The sequence below is a fragment of the Musca domestica genome, unplaced genomic scaffold (genome assembly GCF_030504385.1).
Source record: "Musca domestica strain aabys unplaced genomic scaffold, Musca_domestica.polishedcontigs.V.1.1 144, whole genome shotgun sequence".
Classification (NCBI taxonomy): Eukaryota; Metazoa; Arthropoda; class Insecta; order Diptera; family Muscidae; genus Musca; species Musca domestica.
The window spans coordinates 653,505-674,448 of record NW_026712199.1 but is presented as its reverse complement, the minus strand read 5'-3'; the positions used below and the strand labels follow the sequence as shown (position 1 = coordinate 674,448).

At 26.2% G+C, this 20,944-nt stretch overlaps 1 protein-coding gene across 3 annotated transcripts in view; it reads left to right on the top strand.

Annotated features, from left to right (window-relative positions):
* LOC101887453 (teneurin-m) overlaps nucleotides 1–20,944 on the top strand; it is a 334,061-nt gene that overhangs the window by 251,388 nt on the left and 61,729 nt on the right. For all 3 annotated transcript variants that reach the window (XM_059119393.1, XM_059119395.1, XM_059119394.1), the window contains exon 2: nucleotides 1,423–1,608. In XM_059119393.1, the coding sequence (XP_058975376.1) occupies nucleotides 1,423–1,608 (186 nt within the window). The remainder of the gene's footprint in view (nucleotides 1–1,422; nucleotides 1,609–20,944) is intronic.

Sequence of the window (20,944 nt, the reverse complement as noted above, 5' to 3'; positions counted from 1 at the left end):
AAAATTGTTTAAATAAATTACGTCTATCTATAATGAAATAAAATTTAGAATTTTAATGAAAATTATTTAAAAAACTTTTAATGAGGTCCCCAGATTATTAAAGAAAATTTAAACATTATTTATAAAAATTGGAGAATACTTTTAGGCATTGGAAAAAAATAAAATTAATTCTAGCAATTTACAATAAAAAGTTGTGGAAGTTCTGAAGAGGCCGTCACATCTTAAAACAATTTTAAAATTTCTCAGAAATTATTAACAGTTATTTTTTATAAATATTGAGCATACTTTTAGGTGTTTTAAAAACTATCTCCATTTATAATATTTGCAAAAAGGCCATCATATCTAAAAAAGTTTTAAAATTACTCAGAAATTATTATCAGTTCTTTTTATGAATTTAGAGCATACTTTTAGGTATTTAAAAACTTGTTTTATAAAATACCTTCATTTATAATAAAATAAAAGTTATAAAAATAATAAAAAAAATTTTATCTAAAAATAATAAAATTTTGAAGCATACTTTAGGCCAGCATACGCTCTTTTAATATAATTCGTTAATAGTTGAAGTTGGGCTTGATTTTTCTTATAAAACGAATTCTCCCAGAAAAAGAAAATATATATTTTTTAATTAATTTTTAATGTCGGAGAATGCTTTAAAGAAATCTGCAAAACATATTTTTAAACAGTTTTTATTTTTTCCAAAAAAAAAAAAAAATTCCAAAAAATCGGAGCATACTTTAGGGCATTCAACATATTTGTTGAAAAAAAACTTTCTATTCATATTTTACTTAAATCAGTGTATTAAAATGAGCGTTGTAACTAACATTTATAAAAATTTCGAAGTATACTTTAAGGAGTGCAAAACATTTTTTTAATGAAATCTAACTATTACTGATAAAATATTTACAACAAGAAACCTTAAATAGTTACTTCATTTTTTAAAAAAAAAGGAACAAATTGTGATGCATACATTCAGGGGGTCCGCATTTAACAGATTTTTTTTTTTTGATATTTTTCAATACCTCAGACTAATGAATTTTCAATATCACCTTTTAATAAAACTTTAGAAAAGTTAAAATTAAGTTTTTAAAATTTTAAAAATTAAAGCATACTTTTAGGCTTCCTAGATTTTTAAAAAAATCCCCTTTTTATATTATTATTTAAGAATTACAATATTCTGTATATATTTTCTGATGAAGAGCTACTAAAAATTTGGAAACAAAAAAAACACCTTTATCTCTTGACCAAACCCCATACTTTTAGGCATTCCCAAAAAAACATTGATTTACTTAATCTCAAAATTTCTATCATTATTATTATTATTGTATTTCTTTAGTTCTTTAATTTTCAAAATCCTTAATTGAAATTACCTATTATATTTATATATGTGTATTTCTTTTTCTTTTCTTTCCTTTCGTTAACCAGGCTTCCTTCTCGAAGGAGTTACGCCTACGGCACCACCAGATGTACCACCTAGAAATCCCACAATGAGTCGCATGAATAATGGTCGTTTAGTAGCAGCAAATCCAAATGATTTGGGTGTCGATTTTGAGCCCTCATGTCTGGTGCGTACACCCTCGGGCAACGTATACATTCCCAGCGGTAATTTAAGTAAGTAGTACGCCTTTCGTTTTGCCATTTTTTCTTAGGAATAAGTCAATATTGGAGTCAATTTAGAATATTTGGATTTTAGGGGGGGTTGGGAATTTTTCCATTTTCACTCCATCGGGTAAATTTGTTTAATGCTGCAAATCGCCAGTAACTGCATGCAAAATATTTGCCAACAAAAAAAATGTATCCAAAATTTCAAATTCTCGGCAATTTTTGGCATCAACTAACAAAGGCTTTGGGCTGTTACTCCCTCTCTCACACAACAACAACAAAAACAAATCGATAAGAATTTCCATATAAATTTAGTTCATTCTTTTCAGTTTATATTTATATACATACATGTATATTGTTTTTTTTTGTGATTTTATTTTATTTTTATTTTTGTCGATTTCCCATTCATAGCCTAAAAGTATGCTTTGTTATGCAAAAAACATTTAAGTTGTTTTGAATATTTTTGTTTCACAGAATTGTGTTTTTTTTTTGCATGTAAGAAGGGCTAGTAAAAAATCCATATGTATGAGTAGAAGTAACAAAAAATTCCAAAAAGGTGTTACGAAAATTTCAACTATTTCACAAAGGCTTAAATTTTCAATATATTGCATATTTTCGGGTGCTTGGGAGGAGACAAGCAAAAATCTTTTAAACAATGGCCATGGGTATTAGAAGAAAATAGAAAAAAGAAAATAAAGTAATAAAAACAAAAAGGGGAGATTAAACAAAATTATTAAAAGAAAAATATGAAGTATACTTTTAGGTAGGAAGAAAATTTAAAAAAATCATAAAATTTGGTATTTTTAAAATAATTTAAAGAATTTACTGAATTTTATTTTTAACACCATTGAACATTGTGGTGCAAAATTTAAAAAAATTGTAAATGAAAAAATAGAGCATACTTCTAGGATTGTAAAAGAAACCTAAAAATTCATAAATAGTAGTATATCTAAAAATAGTTTTGAGATTTGCCCGAAAGGTGTTTATGACACCTTTGAACTTTTTGGTGTAACAAATGTCATTATAAAAAATGCTGCATACTTTTAGGTAGATTTTTTAATTTTAAAGTTGTAAGAGTAATAAAAGGAAGACTAAAATGACAATACAAGACATAAACCATGACAGAAGGAAAATATTAAGTATATTTTTAGGATAAAATATTTATAAATATCAAAAAGTCTTGCATTTTTTACTTTTTTAGGTTATATTAAAATATAAAAAATATATATAATTTATAATATGTAATAATAATAATAATAATAATAATAATAATAATAATAATAATAATAATAATAATAATAATAATAATAATAATAATAATAATAATAATAATAATAACAATAACAATAATAATAATAATAATAATAATATTAATTAAAATAATACTAATAATAATAATAATAATAATAATAATAATAATAATAATAATAATAATAATAATAATAATAATAATAATAATAATAATAATCTTAATTATAATTATTTACTTATGATTATAATTATAATATAAAGAATATAATTTCCATAAATATAATTATAAATTTAATTACAATAATAAAAATATTTAAAATAATAATTTTAAAAATATTTTTTCTGTAATTCCCTAAAAGTATGCAACACATTCTTTTAAAGAAAAAGTTAGTTGTAATTTCTGTCTTAAAAAACTACTATTTATATTTCATATAGAAATCTTCAAAATATGGTTCTATTACAAAGCGCCTAAAAGTATGCCACAAAATTTTTCCTAAAAAAGTTACTTGCCTTTGTCGTTATGTCTTGAAAGAAACACTTCTTTACATTTCTTAAAATATTCATAAAAAAAATAATATTTTTATAATGTCATCCCAAAAGTATGCCACATATTATTTTTGCAGTAACTTGTTAGTTGTCCTTTTTTTGTCTTTAAAAAAAATACTATTTTAATTACATAGTAATAATAATAATATTAATAATAATATAAATAATATTAATTAATATTAATAATATTAATATTAATATTAATTAAAATAATACTAATAATAATAATAATAATAATAATCTTAATTATAATTATTTAATTATGATTATAATTATAATATAAAGAATATAATTTCCATAAATATAATTATAAATTCAGTTACAATAATAAAAATATTTAAAATAATAATTTTAAAAATATTTTTTCTGTAATTCCCTAAAAGTATGCAACACATTCTTTTAAAGAAAAAGTTAGTTGTAGTTTCTGTCTTAAAGAAAAATACTATTTATATTTCATATAGAAATCTTCAAAATATGGTTTTATTACAAAGCGCCTAAAAGTATGCCACAAAATTTTTCCTAAAAAAAGTTACTTGCCTTTGTCGTTATGTCTTGAAAGAAACACTTCTTTACATTTCTTAAAATATTCATAAAAATATAATATTTTTATAATGTCATCCCAAAAGTATGCCACATATTATTTTTGCAGTAACTTCTTAGTTGTCCTTTTTTTGTCTTTATAAAAAAATACTATTTTTAATTACATTTTCTTTTCTTTTGTGTTATTCATTTATTCACTTCCCCCCGCTTGCAACTTGGCTTGTTAATCTTTTTCACAATTAAAAAGGCTGCAGCGAAAATATTTTCTTCGCTAACAAGATTTTATGGAGCATCACTTCTTTAAACACGCACACACATGTACATATTTTTTTCGCGCTTACCTTACTTGCCATGGCTTAGTCATTTGTGGATAGTAGGACGCTGCCATAATGACAGCAGTAAACAACCAAGCAAGCAAGAACAAAAAAAGCAAAAAAGAAACAGACCCTTGCAAAAAGGAAATCTGCATATATAATTAAAATTACAGTGCATATGTTAAGGCGTTTTTCACTACATGTCTACGGTTATCAAATAGATGTGGCACATGCATGGATATTTTAAGCATATTAACATGCCTTTACTCTTTGGAGTGTCTGTGTGTGTGTGTGTGTGCAAAATTTGCTTTATGCCTTTCCACTCGTTGGGGATATCTCTCCCTCTCTCTCCCGCCCGCCCTCTTGCTGGCTGCCTGCCTGCCTTTGCTGCTCATAATGAAAATGTTAATTAAAATAATGTATTACTGCAGTTAGACTTATACAATGGCATTTGTGTGAGGGGAGCTTTTGCACACAAAAGCCCCGCTAGCTACTGCTACTTGGCATCAGCTATGCAGGCAGGTCTCCCCTAGCCGCTTTTCTATGTTACGCGCTATGCTGGCCTAACCCTGAATTGGTTGGTTGGTTGCTTGGTTGGTATCTGTCTTTGGTAAAATGTTGAAGGCTGCCTCGTGCTTTTTTCCCCTAGCCCGAAGACCATCATGCATTTCCCCTCCAACATCCCTCCGCTCGGCGTGTAGGACTAAATATTATGTGTCATTCATGCTTTGACGCCATTTTATATATTTACCGTAAGTCTACTACCATGCTTCTGTCAATGGAATTTCTAAAGGCAAGCTTTTCCAAAAGAAGACAAAACCCAAACAAAAAATGCCAGAAGTAGAGGAACCAAAAAAAAAGAAAATAATTCGCAGAAAATCTGCTGCAATGTAAATTCTAAAGGCTACAGTTTTTCACTTAATCCAAGGGATGTGATGCTCCAGCTCGTTTGCGGGTGTATCTGTGTGTGTGAGTTTTTTCAAACAAGATTTTCCATTGAAATAACAACGACACCCAAAAGAGGAAAATTGTTGTATACAATACAAAATGCACACACACACACACTCTCACACACATATGCATTACATTTGATTATTGTAGACTACAAAATAGAGATGAGTATGATTATGTTGATGACTTCCGTTTCTATGTGGGTGAGTATGTATGTGTGTGAGTATTTTGTTTTGTTTTAATGCTGGCAAGCATGAGGGGTAACTATGCATCATTCACATAATTTCTATGCAAAATGACGTATCTGTGTGTGTGTGTGGGAGCCCAGCATTGCAATACAGGAAATGAAAAAAAGCAACTAAATTAAAGATGCATTTCCTTTGGCACAATAACGACAACAACAACAACAGCAGCAGCAATACAAAGAAGAAGCAGAAAAATAATAATAATGATGATGATGACGATGATGAAATGCCAGCAATGGAAAATTATACGCGATTATTCTCCACACACACACACAAGCATGCATGTATACATACACGCCGCCACACAGCTACATCTTTGCCATACATCTCTTGAAACATAAAATGTCCTTTGTAAAACAACAGCTGGTACTGCTGCTGCCTTTTGTTTTCTATTTTTTTGCTTTTCTTTTCATTCTTGTGAACTTGAAGTCTAAGGGATTGATATAATCATTCCATAAATACAAGGATTTTTTCGCACCCCCCACCACCAACCCAAAACATATTCCATGAATAGCACAAGGCAACCATTCAGCCAGCCAAGTATTCAGCATAGCTTGGCATAACATCATAATTAATATATAAGATTTTAATTACATTTCAAAATCCCCAATATAAGCAGACTGGGAACGAACAAAAACAAAAACGGGAAGAAGTCGCAAAATCTTGGGATAAAAATTAATTCAAATTTTTGAGAGGAGGCATAAGATCCAACAATAAATTCATGAGAATAGAGGAATAGTTACATAAATTAAAAAAAAATATTTCAAAAATCATTGCATACTTTTTGGATGAGCACAGAATTGTGGAAGAAACACATCTAACAAAAATCAAAAATTTTCCAAAAAAGTGCTTATTTTCAATGAAAAATCAAACATTTCAAAAAATAGTGCATATTTTCAGGGATATAAAAATGTTAAAGTATGGCCTCTGGAAAAAAATCAACTTAAAAAGAAAAATACTTGATTTGAATAAGTCATACCATTTTAAAATATTTTCTAAACTAATTGTATAATCTCAGGAGACTCAGAATTTTAGAAAAAAAAACTTAAAATAACTATAAAGTTGCTCCAAGACAAGTAAAAAAATTAATGACAATGAAATATACTTTTTTAGAACAATTTTCAAAAATCACTGCATACTTTCAGGAGCTGGGAATATCAAAAGAACCCCCTAACAGCTAAGTTGCAAAAGTTTCCTTCGAAAAAAAGTTCATGGTGATAAAGAGAAATATTTTATTTGATTAAGTCATACAATTTTAAAATACATTAAAAATTTATTGCATATTTTCAGGAGGTTCAGAATCTTAGAAAAAGCTCTAAGGATTAATATAGATGATCTAAAACCAGTTAAAAATATAATGACAATGAAAAATACTCTTTGTGGAAACTTTCCTTAAAAGTCGCTACATACATACTTTCAGGGGCTTAGAAATTTAGAATAAGCTCCCCGACAGCGAAGTGATTTTAGTTTTCTTAGAAAAAAGGTTATGGCTTCCATTTTACTGGGAGATAAACCAAAGAACAATTTGCCCAGATTTAGTGTTTTTAAATGTTTTTTTGTAATATTTTTTTTAATTAAATAATTTCCAAAACATTTTGCATACTTTCAGGCGAAATACCTAAGGGTAGCCTATAATTGCAAAAATGAAAATAAATCAAAGCGTCATCTTAAATTTAATTTTTAATATTTTCTAATTAAAAAAATCAACTACATTTCAAGACCCTCCATACATATACATTTGCTTAAATATTCCACTTATGATTTCAGGCTTCAATACCTTCCATTTGCTAACTCAATAATCTCTTAATTACATTTCCTCTCCCTTTGAGTGCGTGCATGTGTGGGTGTTTAGCTGCTGCTTTAACCCCCCGCTCTCCAACTTATCTCCAGAGCTTATTTAAAAATTCTCTTTTCGAACGGTTTAAGACAAATAATTCCACCACTAATAGACGAAAACGTCAAAGGTATCAATTACACAATACACATTAATAATAAAATAGAAAGGGCTTACTCATTCATCCTCTTGTATTGGAGGGATTTTTGAGTAAATATGTGTTAGTAGGTATTGAAGTATATACATGTATCGTATATATGTGTGCAGTAGGTAAATAATGGCTATGTAATCTAATTGTAGGCAATTAAAATTGTGAGTGGAACATCACGCGAAGAGAGACAAAAAAAATGAAGAAATTGGGTTAGCTGAAGATTTTGTGGGAAATTAGAGGGGTTCACATGATAAAAATTTTAGAAAATATTTAAAATATTTTTTTGGAAAAAAAATTATATTATCAATATAAATAAAATATAAATTCTTTTTTTAGCAAAAAAAAAATGTTAACCATATTTTTAAATTAATTTTTTTAGTAAAAACATTGGGTATGATTTTTTAATAAAGATATATATTGATAAATATAAATAAAAATATAAATTATTATTATAATATTTTTTCTTGTTTTTGTAAAAGAGATATATATAAATTTTAAAATGGTAAAAATTTAAAAAAAGTAAAAAATATGATAATAATATAATATTATTTTAATTTTTTTACATAAAAAAGGCTTTTGTCCATATAAATAATATATATATATATATATATATATATATATATATATATATATATATATATATATATATATATATATATATATATATATATATATATATATATATATATATATATATATATATATATATATATATATATATATATATATATATACTACAAAATGGAAATTCTTTTTTTAAATAAACATTTGAAATATAATTTTTTTATGTATATATATATACATACATATATTGACATAAAAATGTTAAATATAAACATTTTTTAATATATTTTTTAAATAAATATATTGAATATGATTTTTTTTAAATAAAAATATCAATTTATAAATATAATTAAAAAATATATTATTTTTTACTAAACTAAAAATGTTAAATATAAATATTTTTTAATATATATTTTTATTGAAATAAAAATATTGAAAATATTTTTTTAGATAAAAGTTTTTATTGATAAATATAAATAAAAAAATAAATTATTTTTGAGTAAAATAAAAATTGTAAATATATTTTTTTAAATAAAAATATTAAATATAAACATTTTTTAACATATTTTCTTTAAATAAAAATATTGAATATTTTTTTAAATTTTAAATATAAATTTTCTTTAAATAAAAATGTTAAATATAAACATATTTAAAAATATCTTTAAATAAAAATATTGAATATGATTTGTTTAAATAAATATATATTGATAAATAAAAATTAAAAAATATACATATATTTTTATTTGTAAAATAAAAAATAAAAAAATTATATTTAAAATTTTTATTTAAATTAAAATGTTAATTATAAACATTTTTAACATATTTTCTTTAAATAAAAATATTGGACATAATTTTTTTAAATATAAATATATATTGATAAATATAAATTAAAAAAAATTAGTAAAATAAAATAATATTTTTAGTAAAATATTAACATATTTAAATTTATTTTTTATTTATATATTATATATGACTTTTTTTAAATAAAAATATTAAAAGTAATTAAATATGTACTAATTTTAACAGAAAAATGTCTCAAAATAAATCATTCATTTTAATTTTTTTAATAAAATTCTGAAATTTATGTTATAATAATTTTTTAAAATTTCGGTAAAAATTATTTTTTATTTATTTATTTTTTTTTTTTTTCAACAATTCATAATAAATTAAAATATGTATTTTTAAAATTTAATTTTCCAACTATTCCTCCCTAACAATCATTCATGATGCCTCGCAAATCTATTTGTGATCCATGCCATTGCTTTGCATTTCTCTAGCCGTGTAAAATGGAATCCGCTAATACCACTTAGCTGGTCAATTTAGCCAACCAGACACAAATGCTAACCAACCAACCAAACCACCTAATTACATTTAAACTTAAATCCTAAACAATGGTGGTGGCATCTAGTCCGTTCGAAAAACAATGCGCATTAGAGCCACCACAAAAAAAATCCATTAAAATGCAAAGGGAATGAACGATAAATATGCTCGTGCAAAAAAAAAACAGAATTTTCGAAAATAGAATACATTGCTAAATAACATTAATAATTACTGTTGTAAGCTTTTAGAGTAGCAATTTTTCGATATGTTATGTTTATTTTTTTCCCAATAACAAAAACCAAAAAAAAATAAATAAATAGATAATTATTTGAATAATTTGTGTATGTATATAAAATCGCATTATAGCAAATAATAATAATAATATATAAGCTGGGCAAATTAATTACCAAAATGTTGCAAATGGAAATATTTATGTATAGAGAGGTGGGGTAAAGGGAAAAAACAATATGCTTTTATGAAGATAACAGATATGTAGGGGCGAAAATGCATATTTGAATGAATTAGAGTTTAGAAGGGTAAAATATTGGAAATAAAATTTTCAATACCAGATTTGAAAGCTATGTGGACTTAAAATATATGTATGTGGATTCACATTTTTTTTATTTATTTATTTATTATTATTATTATTATTATTATTATTATATATTATTATTATTATTATTATTATTATTATTATTATTATTATATTGTTATTATTATTATTATTATTATTATTATTATCATTATTATATTATTATTATTATTATTATTATTATTATTATTATTGTTATTATTATTATTATTATATTATTATTATTATTATTATTTAATTATTATTATAATTATAATTATTATTATTATTTTATTATTATTATTATTATATTATTATTATTATTATTATTATTATTATTATTATTATTATTATTATTATTATTATTATTATTATTGTTATTATTATTATTATTATTATTATTATTATTATTATCATTATTATTATTATTATTATTATTATTATTATTATTATTATTATTATTATTATTATTATTATTATTATTAGTATTATTATTATTATTATTATTATTATTATTATTATTATTATATTATTATTATTATTATTATTATTAGTATTATTATTATTATTATTATTATTATTATTATGTATAATTATTATTATTATTATTATTATATTATTATTATATTATTATTATTATGATTATTATTATTATTATTATTATTATTATTATTATTATTATTATTATTATTATTATTATTATTATTATTATTATTATTATTATTATAATTTTTGTGGCATACTTTTAGGGAATTATAGATAAAATATTTTTAAAACTATTATTTCAAATATTTTTATTATGATTATTTTTATTATTATTAATATTATTTAATTTAATTATTATTTTTATTTATTTATTTATTTTTTTAAGTAAAACCCCGCTTTTTATATTTGAATTTTCGCCTTTAACTAGCCAATGCCCTTCATCTACAAATTTACCCTTCCCCTCCCCCTCTTTGCCCTAATACGCTTGTCTTGTCTTACGTTTCTTTCCCCCCTCCATCCTTGCGACAATTTACTTCGTTGATGTAATCTAACTACCGCTATTTGTCAAAAACATTAAAAATGGGCGCCAAAAATTATGCCAAAGTTTTTCAAAAGTTTCACCACAAAACAAAAACAATTTGAGACATCTATATGAGTTTGAGCCCGCCCTCACACACACACACACATCTATTCATCCATTCATCTATCTTCCTACTTCACAGGCATAGTTAAAATTTTCTTTGCCATAACAACGTTTGGCAAAGTAATGACGCTGGAATGTGTACTGCATAGTTTTAGGCACCATGTAATATAGTAATTGCAAAACACTGTAGCTGACAGCTGTTGGCTGTTACTATCTCTTGCTGCTTTACCAAAAAAAAATAAGCAGATAATTCATCTATCAACCATGAAAGTAATAATATCAAAATGAAGGATGTTCATAGTTTTGAGCTGGGCTGCCAAAAAAAAAAAAATGAAAACTAAAAGAGGAAGCCTTAAAGCTGTACTGTCAAAAGTTGTTAGTGTTTAGTTGAAGGGTTGTGGGAAAAAGCGACAGTCTGACACTGACACAGCAAATAAACGTGACATTAATTGTTGGGATTTTTTAGAAATTTTTCGGAGGTTGGGTAATTTCTTTTGCCTAATGAAATAAAAGAAATCCGTTTTTTATCCCCATGTAACATGGCATATTTTGTGGGAGTGGGGAGAGTTGGGGAGTTATTGAATTAAAGTTTCCTTGTTTGAAAAAATGTATTTTCAAACTGTCATTTTCTCATTTGTATTATCAGATTACATGTGTTCGGTAAGTGTATGGGCCAGATAGCTATGTGTGAGTGTATGCATGCATGTGTGTGTGTCTCTCATTTTAATTATGCCTTGAAATTTCGTTTTACCTCTAATTACGTTCTTATATGCCATGACAATTTGAAGCTCATTTCCTTGCAAAGAACACACATATACGCATACACACACATACAATGAACACACATTTACTTCTTACGAAGAATACCTTTGCAGAAATTATACACATGTATGTGTGTGTGTCTGCCTTCACATTGATGTGTATTTACGCATTACATCTACAATTTGTCAATCAGTTAATGTGCTTGTACGGGCACATCTTGATGTGTGGTACTATATGTACACATATATGTATGCATGGGTGTGTGTGTGTTTGCGTATCCTTATGAAAGTTAATAAAATCCAACTGATAATAGCAAATCTTCATTTGTGTGTGTGTGAGTGCGTGTCTACGCTCCAGTAATGATAATAGTGACGATGCCAATGCATTTAACAAAATGTTATAAAAGCTAATGAGCCATATTGATTAGTAAAAGGGCTGGCATTAAATCGAAAACAACTACCGTTATGCCTGAGAATCTCTGTGTGTGTGTGTTTGTATGCGTTTGTGTCTTTGAGGGAAAATGTTGACGTTAATTAGTTGGGTTTTACCATTATTATCATCATCATCGACATCACCGGTGTTACAACAAATGTGTAAATGAAATAAAAACCAAGAAGATAGCAATTTGAATATTTAACAAAGCCTTAAAGTAGGCAACATATATTTGCTCAAACTTTGGAAATGAGATTAAAGTAACAAAGAAGCTAGAAATGAAACCGAAACAAGTAATTTCTTAAGATTGTACGCTCAAAAATATGCAGCATTTTTACAAATATTAAATGTTGGTCCTTTAGATATGCTAAATTTTTCTTAAGTATTGTTCTAAATATTATAAAAATTGGTCCTGTTTTAAAAATGTATATATTCAAATAATTTAAATTCTTAATATAGCCTTAAAGTAGGCATCATATATTTTCTTAATATTTGTAAATAAGATTTAAATAGCACAGAAATATTTTAATCCCATGTCAAACCCAAAAAAAAAAATTAATAATTAAAAAGCCTAAAAATATGCAACATTTTTAAAAAATAAATAAATTATGAAATTCAGGTCCTAAAAATATGCTGCATTTCTGGTAAATACATTTAGCCTGTTTTGTAAATTATATAAAAAAATCTCTGTTTTTTTAAAATAAATATATGAATAGCTTGATTCCTAAATAAAGCCATAAAATAATAATAATAATAAAAACATAAATTTGCTCAGTGTTTTTGTGCATTAAATTTGGAAAACAAAGAAAATTAGAGGAAACCATGAAATTACAACAAAAAATTCGATATAAAACCAAGAAAAATCTTCCTTGTCTTTTTTAACGCATAAAAATGGGCATGATTTTTGGAAAAATCATCATTTTGGGAAAAAAGTCCTTAAATACATTTAGATTGTTCTAAAAAAAATATAGAAAAAGCTACTATATAGTTTAAAATATAGTATAAAATTAGGAAAATATTTTCCCTAAAAATATGCAGCATTTTTTGTAATGACATTTTTGAGTGAAATCCACTTTTTTCCACCAAAAATACACTGCATTTTCCTTAAATACATTTAGATTAGTCTAGAAAATATATATATAAATAACTACTATATAGTTTAAAATATTAATTTATGAAATTTTCAAAAAAAAAAATTCCTAAAAATATGCAGCATTTTTCGTAAAGACATTTTTGAGTGAATTTCACTTTTCCACTAAAAATATATACACAAATAAAGAATCGTTTATTTAATTAAATATAAAAATTGTAAAATTTTGATAAAAAAAAATATTGCCTACTTTAAGGCTGGATTTTTTTACTTATTTATTCCCATACAATTTTTGACAATGAATTGGTAGCACCTTTCAAGGATAAGATTTTGAAAATAGGGATATCAGATCAGATTTTTTTTAAAAATATATCTCCATAAAGTATGCAACATTTTCCTTATACCCATTCGGATTTAAATACTTTTTTCTGTAAAAACTTTATGTATTTAACATGAGGCTAGTATATACAATAATATAAATTAATTAAAAATGTATAGACAAAAACTTCACAAAAGTGGTGCCTACTTCAAGGCTGACATATGGTTTTCCTATTTATTTTCTCTTTAACTTTTTAATATTTTTTTCTCCCATAGAGATTAAGAGCACCACACAAAGTTCAGATTTGGCGGATTTAGTAAAAAAATATATTTTTTCCCTAAGAGTATGCAAAATTTTTCTTAAATATATTTTCCTTTCTATTTAAAAATTTATAAAATTTTTATCTATTATATTTATTTAAATACATCAATTTATGAGTTATTTAATTAATAAATTCCAACAAAGTGGAGCCTACTTTTAGGCTGACTTAATTTTTTTTAATGTTTCCCTTAAATTTTTGATTTTTTTGAAATTTTTGAAATTTAAAACAAAATCAGAAATCTCTTTTTTCACTTTCCTTCTTCCACACACTCTCATCCTCTTCACATGACTTTTAAATTTCCTTTTTAAATATTTCTCATTCTTTTCTTTGACTTTTGATATAATTTTTGTGGGTTTTTCCTCAATGTCGTGCGGCACTCACAGACACACTCACATAGCCATACACATCTATATATTATGCGCATAATTTATAAAGTATGGCACATATGTTTAGTTATTCTTCATTAGGCTTCCTCTCGTGTCATTTCTCCCACACTTTTTTGAGAAAAAAAAACTTTATGATTTTCCTGTTCTATTTGAGTTGTGTTGTCCTTTTTGTGCTAGTTTTTCTTAGGAAATCCTTCTTGCTGGCTTCTCACTCACAACATATCTATTATTCGAGTAATGCACAAACAAAGTTAAAGGCTGAGACTGAGGAAGAAAAAGGTCAGTTGGCCGGCCTGTTAAGACTGAAACCTTGTATAATTTGTGGCAACTTTCTGTGGAAGATAAACCAGTCTTTTTTTCTTTCTTGAAGTGAAGGGCCAAATGTAATGAAAAGTTTGCCATATGGGGAAAATAAAAGGAACAAAGAATGCATGACAATTAAAGCATGCTTTGAGGAGGCATGTCATAAAAAGAGGGAAATCGTTATGGCAAGGAAAAGCCAAGAAAAAAAACTACATTTTGAAAGGTCAAAAATGTTTGGGTTTGGGGGGGATAAAAATATAAAAATAGAAAAAATGGAGCATACTTTTAGGCAAATTTAATATTTTCATGGTTGGATTCGGTAGCAGAAGGAAAAAATCCAAAAATATATTAAAATCAGGAAAAAATTATTTTAATAAAAACTAAAGCATACATCTAGGCAAATGTTGTGTTCTCAGGATTACAAAAGTTATCGAAAGGAAAAATATTGAGTTTTTGAAAAATATTTTAATAAAAACTATAGCATAAATCTAGGCAAATTTTGTATTCTCATGAATACAAAAGTTATCAAAAGGAAAAAAAATTAAAATTTTCGAAAAATATTTTAATAAAAACTAAAGCATGCTTCTGGGTAAATGTTGTATTCTCATGATTAAAAAAGTGATCAAAGGGGAAAAAATGGGAAAAATATTAAAATTTTGAAAAATAATTTAATAAAAACCAAAGCATACTTCTAGGCAAATATATAGAATTAATTATTATATTATTAACTTTATATTAATATATTCTCATTATTTTCCATTAGCTTGCCAGTCAAGGAAAAAAATAATTGATGATATTTTCATGAACTTTTTGAAAAAAAAAATATTTTTTTCTTAATGTGAAAAGTTCTTATAAATCTGAACATTTTTGGCAAAACTTTTTGACTTCCATTGCACTTGCAACCCTTCAACTTGGCCATTCTCCGGTTTGAGTAATAATTTCCATTAAAGTTCATAAAATTCGTCGCTCTCGTATTTTTTATTATTGTTGTTCTGAATGTGCTGAAACATTAATGAGTTGTATGCAGATGATGTGAAGAAGGTTTTATTTGCTTGGCTTACATGGCTGATGACGATGATGATGAAGATGTTCACAGTGAATGCATTTGACTCAATTTCCTTGATGCAAAAATGTGCATAAAGTTGGCTGACTTTCTTGAGAGATGTGTTTTTGTTTCATTTCTTTAAACAAACGAACAAAAAAAAATTATGAAATGAAGAAAAATGAACACTATGCATATTCCCAAAACCATTTAACTAATTGAAAAGAATTTTTCGCTTGTTAGAAGGCCAAGAGATGGGTGGAAAAGGGAATGAAGGGACATGCTCATATATGTTCATAATCATCAAGAAAATGAAGGATTTTCATAAGGTTCCTCTATGTATGTTTGCATGCAAACAAGGGTTGTTAATGAAAAAAATATGGATTTGTTTTGCCTTCTGAAGCATACTTTTAGGCAAGGCATATTAGCCCCTTATGGGCAAAGTTTAGCTGCAGTTGGAATATGATAAGGGAAATTAGCTCAAATAATGTTAGAAATATGCTAAGTTTCAAGGTTGTAATAACCAAAAATTGCTGCCTACTTTTGGGGTGAAAAAAATTTACCTTAAAAATATTTCAAAGAAAATTTTTAAACTTTAAAAAGTGATGCATATTCACAAATTTAAGAATCCCTTTTCCCAAAAATTCTACACCCATTTTTCTTTGCCTACCACAAAGGGGCAATATCCGTTTTTTACCTCTTTATGCAGCCATTATTACAATAATTTACAAATTTTCACATGGCAAAAAAATAACGAAACTTTTAAAGCCTGTTTATGGACATGGGCTAGCCTAATAAAATGTAAATTTATGTGCATATCGTTATTGGAAATTTCAGTAAAAGGCCTGGATTTTTTTCTGTGCGAAACACAATTAAAGTAAAATGGCCAGTTTGCTTGGCTGAAAAAACCGAAATGAAGTTATTTGAAGTTTGGTTTTTTTATTTTATATCATTGAAATTATCTGAAAATGTACAATAAATGTTTGCCATTAGTTGCTGTTGTTGTTACAATACATTAAATTTAATTTAAATAAATGGATGGAATTTCGTGCCATATAAAAAATTCAAATAAAAATTTGCTGGGCAAAGTTATGATTGACTTTGTGAATTTATGTTTTTTTATTATTTTTATTTTGCAATCAATCAATGATAGAGTCTAAAAATTTAAAAAAGCCTTAATTTATCAAATGAAATGAATGAATATTTGATTAAATTGCGAGTGGTGAATTTTTATGTGAAATAAAAATTAAAAAAAAAAACTGCATGGCTTTGGGAATGTTTTGATAGTGGGGATTTAAAAAGTTAAAGCCCTCAGGGGAATGCAAGAATTTTAAATTAAATAAAAAATAAAAAAAATACATTTAAATTTTGCCCCAAAAGTATGCTTTAAAATCAGTTTTTAAATCAAAGCCTTAGAGGTATGCAATGATTTCGATTAGAAATAACAATAAAAAATAAAAATTTCCCAAAAATTTCAATTTGGCCCCAAAAAGCCTTAAAGGTATGCAATGATTTTATTTAAAAATCACATTTCGATTTATTTAAATTGTGCCCCAAATAAAAACATTTATTTCAATCAATGATTTAATTAAAAAAAAAAAAAAACAATAAAGAAATAAAAATTTCTAATTAACTCCCATTTGGCCCCATAAAGTATGCTTTAAAATTCATTTTTTTAATCAAAGCCTTAAAGGTATGCAATGATTTAATTAAAAACAATAAAAATAAAAATTTATGATTAATTCCCATTTGGACCCAAAAAGTAGGCTTCAAAATATTTTTTTAATCAACGACTTAAAAATAATCATTTCCGAATTATTAAAATTTTTCCCAAAAAATTCCCATACATTTGAATTTTGCCCCAAAAAGTATGCTTTTAAAATCAATTTTTAATCTAAAACCTTGCAGGTATGCAGTGATTTTATTCAAAACATTACAAAAAATAAAAATTTTCGATTCATTTCAATTTTGCCTGAAAATTTCCCATACATTTCAATTTTGCCCCAAAAAGTATGCTTTAAAAACCATTTGTATTTAAAACCCTAAAATCATGATTCATTAAAGATTAATGAAAAAATAAGGGACCGCATTCCCATCAAATTTCTACAGATATGCCATGATTTCTAATTTCTCACTTTTGTGAGGCATATTTTTAGGTGTCAATTCTCAAATTTTGTTTTCCCCCCAAGATTCTTGGCATTTCCCTCTTTAAATTCACATTAATTCTTTTTCCAAAAATATTTCCCAAGTTTATTATCACGGTTTCTTGCATTTTCTTATGATTTTCGTTCTTGTTTTTTTTTGTTACTTCATTAACCTTTTGCCGTTGCTCCACTTGTGATGTGATCCTGTTGTTGCTTGGCATTTTTCTTCTTCTTTTAAAAATGAACTCAAAGTGACATTTTTCCTTAAGGCAAAACAGATTTTTCCTTACATTCCTCCACCTTTTGCAGAATTATACTTTGTACGGTGATGTCTTGCAATAAACTCCTTAAGTTATGCTTTGTAAGAAAAAAAAGTCTTAACAAATGAATGCGTTAAACTTGTTCACAGGCTAACAAAAACAGAAAAAAAAACAAACCAGGTGAAATATTTGTAAGCGTTCGTTTTTTGCGTCTTCTTCTTCTTCTTTGGTTAAACAGTGAGAAGAAAATGAATGAAAAACCAAATTCCAACAGCAGCATCTAAAAGTATGCTAAAAATATTCCAAAAGGGTGTTGGCGAACGAGTTTATTTATAAATAAGAAGCCAACGTGAATGTATGGGGTGAGACCAAAAAAAAAAGCGGACGAACTTTTACACTAAATAAGTTAGAGGGGAATTTCTAAGGAATTTTTTTTTTTAGTTTTGCCTTGTTTTAGTTCAGAAAAAAATGAGAAATAGTAGGGGAGGAATGAAAAATACTATTTTCCACGTTTAACAGCAATATTATTAAATACAATTTAAGGTACATAAAATTATAAACATGCTAAATTTAAAGAAAATATATGTCTCAGAATAATATGCAAATATGGCTCCCTAAAGTATGCAATAATTAAAAAAATATATTTTTATTGCATTTTAGTTTGTAAATATGGGAATTAAATATCTTTACTTAAAAGGAAAATATATATTTAGGCTTAAGAAATAATTTTCCATTTGTAATTTTTATTTGTTAAAAGTTAAAGCCTATTTTAAGGGGCTATACATACATTTGCCAAAAATAATAAATCTAGAATTATTTCTTTTCTATTTTGAACCAAACATTAATTTAAAATAAGATTTTAAAAAATAATGACAATACTTGAAAAAATGTTGCATACTATTAGGCGTTTTGAAATCTTGCTACCTTAAAAAATACAGTTTTTGTAATTTACCAAAAATTTCATCAAATATTACCATAAATCAATTAATACAATAAAATTTGAACAATTTCCCAAGACCCCTAAAAGTAGGCTTGATTTTTTTTCTTGCAAAAAAGTTTAACGTTTTTTTTTGCAGCTTTAACTCCAATTATTTTAAGTCAATTAAAGTCTGTTATTTAAAGTACCCATTGATTTTTGATAAAAAAAAATCTTGCAAAAATTAATGCCTACTTATGGGCGTTTGAAAAATTTCTCCTCTGAAAAATAACAAATTATCGATGGTTTTTTTATATTTTCGAATGTCCTTAGATTTTTAAAAGTAGATTATAGACTATGAATTGAGTTATGATAAAATTTCGTAAAAAATGGTGCATACTTATAGGCGTTTAAAAATGTCTATTAATTAATTTATCCAAACTTTCATATTTTAAAAATGCATCTAGACTTCTGAAAGTATGCTATAGCCTAGACATTGATTTATGCTAATATTTCGTAAAATTTTGGTGCATACTTATGGGCGTTTGAAAAATTTTTACTTCCAAATAAAAGGATTTATCGCAATCTTATCTATGCTGCCACCAAATTCGTAACTGTGTTTTTTTAAAATAATTTTCTATGAAAAGTATTGCATACTTTCAGGCGCCTTAAAATAATTCTGCTTTCTATAAACAAATTTGTAGGTCTCCAAACAATAACATACTGCCGTTTTGACTATACATTGCTTTATGGAAAAAACTTTGCCAAATAATGCTGCATACTTTTTGGGATTTAAAAGCCTTTTTCCTTTAAAAATGTATTTTTATGCATTTTTCTTAGACTTAAGAACAAAATCCTGGCTGTGGGATTTGAACCGCGGACCTCGGTGTGCAGCCAACTAGAAGTTGCCGTCTCTACGTTCAGAGCCATTAACCCGTCTTCCTAAAGCAGCACTAAAACAAGTGTATGCATTGGAAGCAATGTAGTTGTTGTGGACAAAAAATCCATCACTACAAAAACAAACAAAAAAAAAACTTTGCTGTGAAAAAGATCTGCCAATAGAACTTGAGTCGAACCTGGAGAGTTTCTAGTGTATAATTCGCATATGCTAATTTGCAATATGTTCGAAATATATACTACTTTCCAGAGAACGGCCCTTGTAAGCCATCATCCACACCAAATACGCCTGATGAGCCGCTTAACCAACGGCGAAACGCGTCGCATAGTGGTGAGTGTGTGATAGTGTCTATCTGGCTTTCCTTTTCACTGCAAATTTCAGATCATTAAGCTCGTCTCGAAAGAGAAAACAAACACAAAAATCCTTTTGTTTTCTTATTTTTTTTTTTTTTTTTTTTTTTGAATAAATCATGCAGTCTCCTAAAAGTAGGAGAGAAAAGATTATTATTTTCTTTATCTACAAAGATGTCCCTTAATTTAGTCCCCACCCCCTGTTTTTCAATACAAAATTTCGCTCCGATAAGCACTTTTTCTCTGCGCCAGCTCGATAATAACCGTTCAACGCAACTAAACGTCGCATATCCTTTGTCTTTCCATTTCCAAGATAATATTATTTTCTCTTATCTGTGAAATGGTATCAATAAACTTGATTATATATCTATCTATGTAAATATAGCTCAAGCAAGAAATTATCCTTTGGGGAGTTCACCCAAAAGGATTATGTAAATAGAGCAGCAGGGGAGTGAGAAAAGCAGGCTGGGGGAGGGAGACAATTTCATTAAAGTCATAAAACTAAATTTATCTGCAATTTTCCAAAAAAAAGGAACTTCTTCTTTAAAAGCTTTAAAGAACCACAAGCCACAACATTTTCCGAAACCCTTTAAAAACACCCACCCCCACCACCTCCAACACCCTTTCGCAACTAAAATGTATAGACATTTAGCGTTGTTGTGTGCGCTAAGGGCGTTGCAAAGTCGTCGCCTGCCAGGGCAGGAG